The sequence below is a fragment of the Rutilus rutilus genome (assembly GCF_951802725.1).
Source record: "Rutilus rutilus genome assembly, chromosome: 15".
In the NCBI taxonomy this organism is placed as follows: Eukaryota; Metazoa; Chordata; class Actinopteri; order Cypriniformes; family Leuciscidae; genus Rutilus; species Rutilus rutilus.
This window is the reverse complement of record NC_140220.1, coordinates 18,690,345-18,703,633: the sequence shown is the minus strand read 5'-3', so window position 1 is coordinate 18,703,633 and position 13,289 is coordinate 18,690,345. Positions and strand designations below refer to the sequence as shown.

Sequence of the window (13,289 nt, the reverse complement as noted above, 5' to 3'; positions counted from 1 at the left end):
AACGCGTCGCGCTCACCTCGCGCTTTGATTGGTCACTGAACACATGCGGAAGTGAAAGTGCAGAAAGCGTTTATATTTTCTTCCTCAGCTGGTGATTAACTCGTAAAAACAGCATATAAAGAGACTTTCTGAACAGCATTGTCAATATGTCTGTCGCAAATGCGAAACAAACAATAATGAATCCAGTAAGATTTACTCTATTTATACTTTTTCCTAATATGGGTCTCTATGCAACGTTAGACGGATAAGTTAATTTAGACTTCAACTGTTTATCTGTCAATGAAAGCGTTAATTGTTGTATCTTGTGGACTTATAAGGTAGGACAAACTGAGTCATTGTGTCTCATGTCCCAATTTCTGCCTGTAGACGATTCCTTATGCTGGGACCATCCTGGGCGGACTTCATCCCGGAGAGATGGTGCTCATCCAGGGCAGTGTCCCCAGTGACTCCGACAGGTGAGAACCCAAACAACCTCGATATCATTTACACCATAAAGGGTTAACGTTAGTTCACCCAAAGATGAAAATTATCCCATAATTTACTCACCCTCAAGCCATTCTAAGTGTATATGGCTTGTCTTCTTTCAGTTAAACACAGATTTATATAAAAAAAATATCCTGGCTCTTTAAAGCTTTCTAAATAATGGGAGTGAATAAATCCTGATATTTTGAAGCCCAAAAAAGCGCATCCATGATCCGTCATAAAAGTATTCCATACGACACCAGGGGGTTAATAAAGGCCTTCAGAAGCGCAGTTTAGGGTCAGAGGTCACTCTTCCGCCAGAACTAGACTTGCGTACGGCCGTTAAGCCAGTGATTATAGTTTAAAAAGTTTTAAATATGGATATTTTTCTTACAAAAACGCATTGCTTCGCTTCTGAAGGCCTTTATTAACCCCCTGGAGCCGTATGGATTACGTTTATGATGGATGGATGCACTTTTTTGAGCTTCATCTCAGGCTCTACTCACTCCCATTATAAAGCTTGGAAGAGCCAGGATTTTTTTTTTTTAATATAACTCAGACTGTGTTTGGCTGAAAGAAGAAACTCATATAAACCTAGGATGGCTTGAGGGTGAGTAAATTACAGGATATTTTTTTACATAAAAAAATTATTTTTGGGTGAACTAACCCTGTACATGTCACTGCAGTCCCCAGACTGAAAGTACTTGAGGTAGTCCTGTAACAGTTGAGGTGGAAGGGGTCTTTCTAGTTTTAAGCCATCTTCCTCTATATATTTAACATGCTGACTTAACTTTACTCACGCAGGGAAATATTATATCAATAGAAATAAGAGATGATAGAAGCACCAAACCTTTTTTCATGGCCATTTCTGGCCCTTAAAACATATTTCACACACTTTTACTGTCAACTAACTCTCACAGTGGAAATAACTAGGTTTATTTCATTTTTAAACGCATCTCTTTTTTTCTGAAATGAAATGTCATTTCCAATCTTCCATCTCAATTTTTTTTGTGTGTTTTGAGAACATTCTGTGATGTAAATGACATTTTGGTCATATTTTAGATTAGGGTCCAATTCTCAATATATTAACTAACTATTAACTACAACTTTTGCCTCAATAAACTCCTAATTACTGCTTAATAATAGTTGTTAAGTTTATGTATTGGGAAGGATTAAGGGATGTATAATATGGTCATGCAGAATAAGACATTTATATGTGCTTTATAAGTACTAATAAACAGACAATATCATAGTAACTAGTTAATAATGAGAATTGGACCCTAAACTAAAGTGTTACCAAACTTTCAGAAATTAGCCAACTCTTTTGCCTAATTTCATGGCTAGCATTTTATGTATCTTATATACACAATTAATTGAGATTTTCACATAATGTAATATTAATTTTCCTCACACATCCCCATGACTTGCATCTCATCTCCATCATGCTTATCATTTACACCATTGTCTCTTTGGTAACCAAGTACAGTAATGTTTGAAAAAACTTTATTAGTGGTAAAATTGTTGGTCAAAATAAAAATGATGGTACAGCTGAGGAACAGTTTGTGGAAATAAAAAATGTGGAAAGATTTATATAATTTTCACACAAATTGAAGTAGTTTATTTTATTCTTTGCTTAGATCATCAGTCATCGCCATATGTTAAGAATGAAAGTCTGCGTGCTGAACAGGTGTAAAAAACAATACAATCTATTGATAAAATCTGTTCATAAAAATAAATGATGACGGTTGGTCAAAGTTTCCAAGATGGTTAACAACCATATAACAAAAAGAATACAGTTGAAATCTGTTGAAACACCCTGGTATATGTTCATATCCACATCCAGTCCAAACAGTGAGAATCTGTAAACTGTCTTGCAGGTTTCAGGTGGACCTGACCTGCGGGAGCAGCGTGAAGCCTCGGGCAGATGTGGCTTTTCATTTCAATCCTCGCTTCAAGCGCTCTCCCTACATCGTCTGTAACACGCTGGAGAAGGAGAGCTGGGGAAAAGAGGAGATCCACTACCTGATGCCCTTCAGGCACGGCACTGCCTTTGAGATCATCATACTCGTACAGAAAGATTTGTTCAAGGTTATAAACTTGCGTTTTATTACTTTGCCTCCTCTGTTCAGTGGCATCTATCTCTGGTGCCATATGATGTCAGCTTTAATCTCTTTCTCTTGTTTGAAATCATACATTAGCAACTTTATATTAGCTGTATGTGTAAAGTTAAAGGTGAAGTGGGTCATTTTTGGATGTTAAAGGTGCAGTAAGCAATTTTTATTATTATTATTATTATTATTATTATTTTATTTTTTTGGTGTTGAAAGTGGATCAGACTGAGTGCCACTACACATTTGTAGCCAATCAGCAGTAGGGGGCATGTCCACTCATGACAGGGGAGGAGAGAGAGTGAGCAAGAGGGAGATTTGAAGAAAGACATTACGAATGAAAAAGGTCAGAGGATTATCTTTGGAAAAAGAAGGGTTATGATCAGGCAAGAACTTTAGGACCAGTGTTAATATTAGAAAAGCTTTCCAGCGCTGGAGGGACTGAAGCGGGAAGGCCTGAAAACGGACGCCGGGGTTGAGTTGTTTCTCCTCCACACGGGAGTAACATTGGCTTTTCTGTGTTTCACAGAACCAAGATATACTGTTGTTGTAATGTTAGCAGTAACAGGACCGTTTGCTGCTGCTGGAGACTAACAGCCTACTCTTGTGGACTGTGTGTTATTTTTTTGTTCTTGCTTTTGTTGTTCGTTTGTCATCTTCGCTTTAGCTATGATAAAGAGATATCTACTCTTGCATTGCATGTTCATTCATTTTGGGGGCAGAGCAATGAAGGGTTTGTTCATTTGGGTTGATTTCAGATATCAACTGTGTTTCTCAGAAATCGCTTACTGCACTTTTAAAATACTTTCTCCTTAATATGCAGCAGGTAAGCTGTCCCCCAAAGTGTAAACATGGTGGCTCTGTGGATCAAAACATTAGACGTGTTTGAGATGCCAAACACCTCGAATGTAGACGAGAGTAGGTGGCTGCAGTCAGGGGAGGAATAAAAAATTCACATAGTGGTATAGAGATCTATGCAACTTAGCAAAAGCAGATACTGCTTGTTCTTTGTTACAGATGAAATTAATGTATTTAAAATACTGCTGCTTTTGTACCTAATTCAGTGTTTCTAATATTTCAGTTCAATGAGGTCAATGGAGTTTAAAGGAATAGTTCACTTCAAAATGAAAATTCTGTCATCATGACATTTATTCACCCTTAAGTTGTTTCAAACCTGTATGAATTTCTTTCTTCTGCTGAACACAAAAGAAGATATTTTGAAGAATGTCGGTAACCAGACAGTTGATGGACACCATTGACTTCCATAGTAGGAAAAACAATACTATGGAAGTCAATGGGGACCAGCAACTGTTTGTTTACTGTCTGACATCTTCAAGATGATGACAGAATTTTCATTTTTTTAAGTTAACTATTCCTTTAACTCTCAAAATATGTGTCTTGTCCATCTTTTCAGTCGAATAAAGACATGATTTCTGGAATATGATTAAAATCTCTTCATTGTAAAGGGATGTTAGGCAATTAAACTTCAATGTATTTACATTCACTCGAAAAAAACTGTTTAGTTTCAGGGTTAGGCATAATTGGTGATGGAAATAATATGAGATGGAAGGAAAAACTATATTTCATATATTTTGCGAGCAAATTAAAAGTTTCTTTAGGAAAGGTTTTGAGAGAATGCAAAAGGTTTGCTAACTTTCTCGAGGGAATGCAAAATTGTCACGGGCAAACACTAAAGCATTGAAAGAACATTTTTACTCCCATCTCATATTGTGTCCATCACTGTCCTTTTAGGAGCTATATATAATTCTATAGAGGTTGTACTTTATTCTCACACATTAAATATGAAAGTAGAGTTAATGGAGTATAATTTTAGATAAGATAAGTATTTCTAAGCCAATGAGAGCTGTGACATCAGCAAGTCATTTCCCATCGTGTTTTTAATTCACATGCTTTCAGTTGATGGCACTCTCAAACACGAGTTTGTTTGTTCTTCAAAAGAAGTGGAAGTGCTCAGGAAAAATGCTTTGTGATTTCACAAATGACTTTGTTTAATCTCCTCCAGGTGGCGGTAAACGGCTCTCATCTGCTAGAGTACAGGCACAGGTTAGAGCTCAAGAAGGTGGACACGCTGGCCGTATCAGGGAAGGTTCAGATTCAGGCCATTGGGTTCATTCCCAGTTCAGCGAGTAAGGTAACGTGCTTTTTCTTTTTATTAGGATTTCCAACCATTTAAAGAACATTTTTGCATTTGCATTAAAGTAGCCTGAAAACTGACAGATACTGTATATGCACAAATACTGTCAATATAGTATATTATATGTAGAGAATAGCATTAGATCAATTGTAGACTGTAGGTCAGGGGCACATGATGCACACACTGTTTATTTGATCAGCACATTTACTGTTTATGATGTGGTTGGTAGTGCATTTTTGGATGGAAACATGATGATGTGATATTTTTTTCAGAACCCCATCACACCTACAAACGTCGCTGTGAGCAAAAGATCACCGCCTTATGTAAGTGACTACGCTGATGTTGTTTTAATTTTAGTCATTGTGTTTTTTAATTTCTATATATATGCACACCACTGTTCAGAAGTTTGGGATTAGGAATGTTTTTGAAAAAAGTCACTTCATGATCACCAAGACTGCATTTATTAGGTCAAAAAGACAGTAAAAACACTAATATTGCGAAATATTATTACAATTTAAAACAACTGTTTTCTCTTGTAATATATTTTATAATGTAATTTATTCCTGTGAATGCTAAGTTGAGTTTTCAGCATTTTTACTCCAGTCTTCAGTGTCACATGATCCTTCAAAATCATTCTGATATGATTTGATGCTCAAGAAACATTTATTATTAATATCAGTGTTGAAAACAGTTGTGCTGCTTAGTATTTTTGTGGAAATAGTTATTTTTTCTGAATTCCTTGATTAATAAACAATTCAAAAGAACAGCATTTAATTGTACTAAAATAAAAAAAAATGTGATTAATGTGTCCTTGCTGAATGAATGTATTAATTTCTTTCTAAAAAAAAAAACATATTAATGACCTCAAACTTTTGTACGGTAGTGTGTGTGCACGTGTGTTAGTGAAAAAGATCATTTAAATAATTTAAAATGAAAATAATTTCTCAAATAGATAGTTTAGCTGAAGCTGTTTATTTATAACGTTCCCCTCCTCTTTCATCCAATAGTCAGTCATGTCGGAGTCAGGTGACATGGTGAGTACATGTCAGGCTGAATAATTTCCTAAAGGGCAAACATGAAATTGTTTTCACATGCAGTTTTTATGTGGTAGCATTACTTTTGACTACAGATCAAACTGCATAACTTGATTTCAGAATGATTGAAATCAAATTGAGGTGGGTGCCTCACAGTCTGGACAGAAACCAGGTCACTTTGACCCCTAAATCAGGCCTTTACAGCAAGCACCTTACTGATCAGGGACTTCTAGGAAGACTACAACCTCAAGAAATGGTGTATTTAATTGTGTCTTATTGTTAATGGACAAGCATCACTATATATATATAACTATTGCTCATTCATGAATTTTCATTTTTGGGTGAGCTAGAAGTGTGCCATTACTTTTCTAAGTAATCAGACTTACAATTTTCTCCTAGCAAATGATGACATGAGCAAAAATAATCCCTTAGACTAATACCATGACCTAACCAGATGTGATTTGATCATTTCTTCCATGCAAATCTGAGATTTGTTCTAACCAACCATGATGAAGGAGATGACATTTTGTCAATGGCTTGGTTTCTGTTCCTACAGCGTGGCTTAGGGATCAACCGCCAGAAAACTCTGCCTAACAATGCCCTGGGAACCACCTATAACACCCTAACAGATGCCTTAGCAACACCTTAGCAACCATACAGTATTGCAATGCACTTGGAACATCTTAAGGTAGAGATCTTCAGCCCTGCTTTGGAGACCCACTGTCAAGTCAAGTCAAGTCAAGTCACCTTTATATAGCGCTTTTTACAATACAGATTGTTTCAAATCAGCTTCACAGTGATAACATGAAAATAATACTACAAAGTTTGTTTCTAGAAGAAAATTGCATCATCGTCCACCTTAAGTAAGGCAGATCAATAATATTGTTGAATATTAAATGTCCCCAACTAAGCAAGCCAAAACTGTCCTGTGAAGTTTATATCCAACCTGCTTCTGCACACCTGCATGTGATTTGCAAGCATTCCTGGTGGCGCTGTAAGGCTTTAAGCCTTAAAGGTAATACTGCGGACACCAGGAAAGGAGGCCAGATGATTATTTTTCGTTAATGGATGTCAATGGAGGACAGGCTTCACTATGCTGAATAAACCACTTTTGTGGGAAAACAGTTTATCATTTAATGAATTGACAGCCTATCGGCTAATCTTCAACATTTTCTCCATAAAATATACATTTTGGATTGATCTAGTTTTTTGAGTTTACACCAAAAAAAAACAACTGTTTTATAAGAAAGTCACAAGCCGCGTTTTCATTACCCTTTAAATTGCGCAAATTGAAATTACGAATTGAAGATGCGCCCACTGGAAACACGGCAATTTCGCAAAACCTCCCATTTATCGCAAATACGTTTTTACACTCGTTTTTTCAGGCAATTCGAAAAAGAAATATTCCGCAAAACTGCAATGGAAACAGTTTTTGCGCATTTACAGGTCAACTGATGTAGATGACGCGGTATGTTTGGACAGAATGTGAGACAGAGTTCTTTATTAAATTCATAAAAGACAGAAGAATTACAGGAATACTGGATTCTAAACCTCAAAGAAATGCCACAATCAAGACCTTGAAGCAGAAATGAGTGAGACACACCCAGAAACACCTCAAATGTGCCGCTCTCAAGTATAGGCTAAGGGTCTTTCCTTGTCATTAATGCTTGGATAACACACATACGTCTCCTTTGATTAATAATAATGGCCAGTGCGGTGGCTGAGATACATAAACCTACCAATATCCGTTGCTATGATTTTTGGAATGACTTATCGCGAGAGGAAAAAATTACGTTTTAGTCGCATAACATCGGTTTATGGAAACACCGTCATTTCGCAATAGTTTTTTGTCGGCATCTAGAAAAAATCGCAAGAGTTTTGTGCAAATCTGTAATGGAAACGCACCTACAGACAAGTTTGCGACAGGTTGGAATTTTTCGGCCACTCTCATTCATTTCTATGGTATCCCAAACAGTGACTGACTGTCGCTCAACTCTAAACGAAAGCGATTGGTTTTTAAGGCACACACGTTATGCTTGTGCAATGGTAGAGCCAGGGAACCCCATATCTCTCAATAATATGGCATGGCTGCATCCAAAATCCCATACTCTCTTGAGTAGGTACTTATTTTGAATAAGTACTCTGTGACCGCTAAAAAGTGTGTTCTATATAGTATGAATGTAATCTGGACGTACTACATTCGCCATGTTGTCATTATCACGTGACCTACCAGCATCAGTTGCTTCGCTTCACTGCCGTTCATAAACCCTCTCCCGTGGCCTCATGGGATAGTAAAGTGTCCATCTTATACACACTTCAGGATCTCACCTGAAGAAGTCAGTCATCTGGCTACTTTTTGCCTACTCTTTTATGAGAACTGTGAATTCAGACATACTTCATTTGTCATATACTGTTTTTCGCATACTAAATGGGAAGTATGTGATTTGGGATGCAGCCCATCTCTGTCCTAAAGAACTTGATTTGCTGCTTCAGGTGTGTTTGGTTAGGGTTGGAGCCAAACTCTGTAGGACGGCGGGTCTCCAGAAGCAGGGTTGAAGACTGCCTTAAGGGTTGAATACACTACACGAATTTGCAGAGATCTTTGCCCTGTTTGCATTCTGGACGAGTCAGAGCTAGTTGTAGTTAACAGATTTCACAGGAAATCGTGTAGCTTATGATATTTTCAACATATTTTATATTTTGAGCAGATTTTAGAACATACATTGTTTTTGTTTGTCATGCACCTTCTAGCAACGAGGCAACGTTCTGTGTTAGTTTGCAGTTGTTGGAACAACTTGAAAAAGTCTAGTAGTGTGTGATCCTCAGTTTTTCAGTGCATGTCAATTGGGATATGTTTCGATTTTAAAAGTCGTGTAGTGTATTCCAGCCTTTAGAGACTGGTAATAATAGCTGTGATTTATTATTGTGGTTGGTGGCCACAATAAAATCCAGTGTCACCGGTGGTTTTGGGTTGGGTAAATTGCACTTTGTCTTTGTCCTGCTGAATCTGAAAGATGTGTCCCTTTTCTCTCCAGAGTCTTCCTTTTAGGAGCAAACTTGCGAAAGGATTGCGTCCAGGAGATTCCATTATGGTGAAGGGGCAGATCACTGATTCCCCACAGAGGTGTGAGAAGAAAACAACCAGCAGCAATACCACTGGAATATTATAGATATATTATATATAATGAATGCTTTTTGTCATTTTTAACCCATTTCTCATTAAATTATGTATTGATGTCTTCTATATCTTCCTTTATCCCCATAGTTTCTCAGTAAACTTACGCATCAGTAACTCAGAGGACATTGCTTTTCACTTAAACCCTCGTTTCAAGACTGGAATCTTTGTTCGAAACTCTTTCCTGTGGGGTTGCTGGGGGTCCGAGGAGCGCTGCCTCTCCAGCTTTCCCTTCTCACCTGGTCAATACTTTGAGGTATCAGACATTTCCTGTCATTAATGGTGTGTTCACACTTGTAGTCACGGTTCTCTTGGTTCTTTTGGTCCGGACCAAAAAAAGAAAATTATACATTTAGTCCTGGTTCACTTAGCATTCACAGTGTCATTTTTAACAGCAAACCGTAAGATATCTTTGAAAATACAGGATGGAGGTCATGATTTAGTTAGATATTTCAGCAGTTCCTGCATGTGCATCTTATCCATTGTAGCTTTGTATTTTTGAATGGTATCTGCTCTTTGAACACTGACTTCTACCTCATGCCCTTCCATGGCAGATGATCATCCTGTGTGAAGCTGAGGAGTTTAAAGTGGCAGTAAACGGGTTCCACCAGCTGAATTACAGGCACCGTGTGCAGGATCTGAATTGTGTGGATGTGCTAGAGATTGTGGGAGATCTAGAGCTCAAGGATGTCAAGATGTGGTGAGCAGCTCCAGCCTGAAGACCATTCCCATGTTTTCTCCAACCAAGTATATTTAATCAACCTGTGACTCCTGTGGCTATGCTAATCTCAGCTATTTTAACTACCTTGTTCAAGTTGTAATATGAAAGTGGACTAGTATGCTAGACCTGGAGTTTGGTCTGTTTACATTTTTATGCCACTATCACTGTTTAATCTGTCTTGAAATTCTACTCCTCAACCACTTTATCTAACTATTAGCACATTTAAACTAGCATCAATATTCCGCGACATGGTTGTAATGGTCAAACAAGGTTGTAGACCACGAACATAACAGATGGATGGAAAAAACTCCCATCTGGCAGGATATTAATGGTTGAGTGACAGTAACTACTGTCTGTCTGTCCGGCCATTTGTTTCGGAATCATTCCAAACTAATTCCAGGCATTTGCAATTACAGATTTACAGGGTAGATAAACATACCTATCCTGATCCAACCATAAACCTTTTCAGTAATGAGTATAATAATTGAAGTTGAGTTTCTTAAAACATTTCATTTTCCTTTCTGCAGAAGGTGTAATTTTACATCAGAGAAGCAGATAATTAGCTAATGAAGCCTGCACTAATGCATTGGCATGATAGCCTTAAAGGATTATCAAATCAATAATCACGTTCGCCATTAAGTTCCAGAAACTGAAGATCAGTAAATCTTTTTTTTTATCTTTTTTTTTTATTTATAATTTTTGCAGATCTATGCAATATTCCAATGGCCTACAATTGCTTTTTGCTACCAATAGTTTTAAGAATTGTCTGGTAATTTGAGATATATTATAAAATATATAAATATCATTTGTTTTTGTTTTTCCTTTGAGATCTGTTGATCAATGTATTAGAAATAAGCAATATTATAATATAATAAAAATATAATATATACCTTTTACAATGTCTAGTAGTTACAGTTGTGTTTTGTGATGTTTTTTTCAGTCCATTTGGATTTAGGAATCTCAGTAGAAAGCATTAACCCTGTAAAGCCTGACATGAAATTAGAATCAGAAAAATCTCATGGTTTAAATATTTTTAAATATACTTAATGTGTAATTGAATACATTAAGTTATGTGAACTTGACAGTTCCACATAACTTAATTTTTTTAATTACGCATGGTTTATTTACTTAAAAAAAGTGAGGAAACCCGTTGCCTTAAAATTAAGTTAAGTCAACTGATCAATTTACATTTACATTTTTCAATCGAGGCAATATCAGCGATGGTTCTGGTGCTGGAGAATCTCTTCAGGTTGGTCATGAAGCAGCATCTGTTATCACTGTCGTTGTCACTGATATGTAAAGATAAATTAGTGACCTCCCCAACTGAGGTCATTCAGACTGGCAACGCCCCCTTTAAAAAGGCCTGTTTTATGCGTTCTCTCCTCTTGTCTGGGTCACTTTTCATCCATAGCAACATACTTAACACATAATAGTTATGAAGTTGCTGTAATACACGTTTTCGTCTCTGCTTTGAGCACACACAAGTCATGTAGAGCGGACTAATCCCTTTTGACCTTAAAGTCCCCCTGTAGTCTATAAATGAAACTGCGAGTTCCCTATCCCTTTAAAACGTCTTTGATCACCAAAATAAAATAAAAATTGGGGAAAAAAATTATTCATGCCTTAAAATAGCTTGAATGTAACTCTACACCCTTGCCTCATTTAGTATGCGCGGTTCTATGAATATGCAAACTAGCCCCGCCTCCACTCACACCAGGTCAGAGATCCACTCGTTGACCTGATTGGTTGCAAGGTAGTTTGTGACATCAGAAACACCAGCTTTGGTTCACTGCAGTTTTAAGGAGAAAATACTATTTGTACATGATTTGTCTTAAAGCACATCAAACACACCACATAGACATATAAACAACATTAAAAGCTTGATTTTCACCACAGGGGGACTTTAAATTTAACCCTTTACAGCCTCTTCTGCACACACATATAACTCAGCAACACTCTCCAGCAAAACACTTAAAGTACTACTGGGTGAATACTTTAACACTTCATACAAATGTTATATTCATTGTATTATGAATAAAATACCCATGTAACAGGTATATCATTGCCCATATAAGGCCTTTCCGGGAAATAAAATAATAAACTATCAAAATATATTAACTAAATATGTCAAACAATGAAGCAGGGTAATTGTATTCTTACGCAAATTACACAACCTATACAGTATATATATATATATATAGTTTTTTTTTTTTTTTGAGTATCATATTTGATACATCAGGCTTTTATTTATGGATCATACAGTATGATATAGTTAGATTTTTCACCTCAATTTTATTCAAAATAAAATATGCAATTTGGTGCATTTGCTGATATTTATTTGGCCAAAAAGTATATCCAAAAAATTCTGATAGCTCGCAATATAAATCAACGAGTTCTTTATAGCAGACAACTTAAAATACATTTAATATCAGTTGTTACTCTATATCTTCCAATAATGTGTCTTGGTAAGATGAAATTGAAAAGCTTAGTTTTATGATTTTTAAACACAATGTTTAAACAATACAATGATAACTGAGAAATGTACAAATAAATGTTCCTCAAAAGCCTGATATTTGATACTCACATTTAACATTATACTAAATTTAAACGATGTACGGATAATCAAGTAAACCTAAAATGCTTCGGTCCAGGAAGTTTTCATATTGAAATATTACTAACAATATATAAAAAAAAATTTATCTTACATTTACTTAATAACAATCAGTAAAGATTTCACAGCACAAAGAACAAGTCAATAAAGACCAATCGGAGCATTTTTTGAAAAAAAGTTGTGAATTTATTAACATCCACAATAATCCACTTTTGTAGCTGAAAACCAGTAAACTGCATTTTGGCACATAATCACATGACCATATTGTGGTGACACCTGGTTTAAATGTGATGCGATATATAACCAAATATATAACCAAAGCATAATTATCATAGATAATACCACTAATATTGTCGACAGAACCCCCGAGAGAGATAAAGGCAGTGACGTCGCATTAAAGTTTGTCTGTCTCTATCACTGTATGACCAAACGTGTCAGACTTTGGGACAGATGGGTTTGTGTGAGTCTGAATCACAGGCTGTACAAACAGACGAAAACTGAACTGATTCTCTGTCGTCTCACCAGTTCAGGGAATACTTGACCACAAATGAACTGATCACGAAATGATCCCGCTTATGGGCTGACTGACACCTCAAGAACACAACAGTCAGCTTCCAAAAGTAAAACTCCCATTTATTTTCTCCATAGAGGAAGTGAATTCTAACCCTAATAGCACAAAAACCTTTTAAGAGCCTTTCAAATGTCAAGACATGCAGCTGTAGGAGCCATTAGTCTGTGATTTCAATGTCTTTTTAAAAGATATTTTTAATAGCCAAATCCCACTACACTGTAATCTTGAATAGAAAGAAACCAACCAGAGGAGTCATTGTTACTATGGAAACGTAAATCACTGCAAAAGAGCTCAGCAACGATCGGTCACTGCAATGCAGCATTGTGAATTACAACAGAGTCAGAATATTTTGTAGTGAGCTTAAAAGGTGTTGTTTTATATTATACCGTAGTTTATTTTTTGATTGTGTCATTCACAATGCTTCATGGGAGGAGTAGTTCATGCTCTCTTGT

At 36.4% G+C, this 13,289-nt stretch overlaps 1 protein-coding gene across 2 annotated transcripts; it reads left to right on the top strand.

Moving 5' to 3' along the window:
• Positions 1-34: 34 nt before the first annotated feature.
• Positions 35-10,556, top strand: lgals8a (galectin 8a). Of its 2 annotated transcripts, XM_084433098.1 has the most exons (9): positions 35-185; positions 367-455; positions 2,340-2,550; positions 4,594-4,722; positions 4,998-5,048; positions 5,733-5,759; positions 8,795-8,883; positions 9,025-9,190; positions 9,489-10,556. In XM_084433098.1, exons 1-9 carry the CDS (start codon positions 147-149, stop codon positions 9,636-9,638), a joined length of 951 nt encoding a protein of 316 aa, XP_084289224.1. In that variant the 5' UTR covers positions 35-146; the 3' UTR covers positions 9,639-10,556. The 2 variants fall into 2 exon arrangements, with proteins under 2 accessions (XP_084289224.1, XP_084289223.1); XM_084433097.1 differs by lacking the exon at positions 5,733-5,759 and having other exon boundaries at positions 36-185; positions 9,489-9,791.
• The last annotated feature ends 2,733 nt before the right edge of the window (positions 10,557-13,289 follow it).

Bases quoted from the DNA above. Each gene is read 5' to 3' on its own strand.
- lgals8a (XM_084433098.1), top strand. From the start codon at position 147: ATGTCTGTCGCAAATGCGAAACAAACAATAATGAATCCA. The intron at 456-2,339 runs GTGAGAACCCAA...ACTGTCTTGCAG, and splicing joins GTCCCCAGTGACTCCGACAG to GTTTCAGGTGGACCTGACCT. The intron at 5,760-8,794 runs GTGAGTACATGT...TTTTCTCTCCAG, and splicing joins TGTCGGAGTCAGGTGACATG to AGTCTTCCTTTTAGGAGCAA.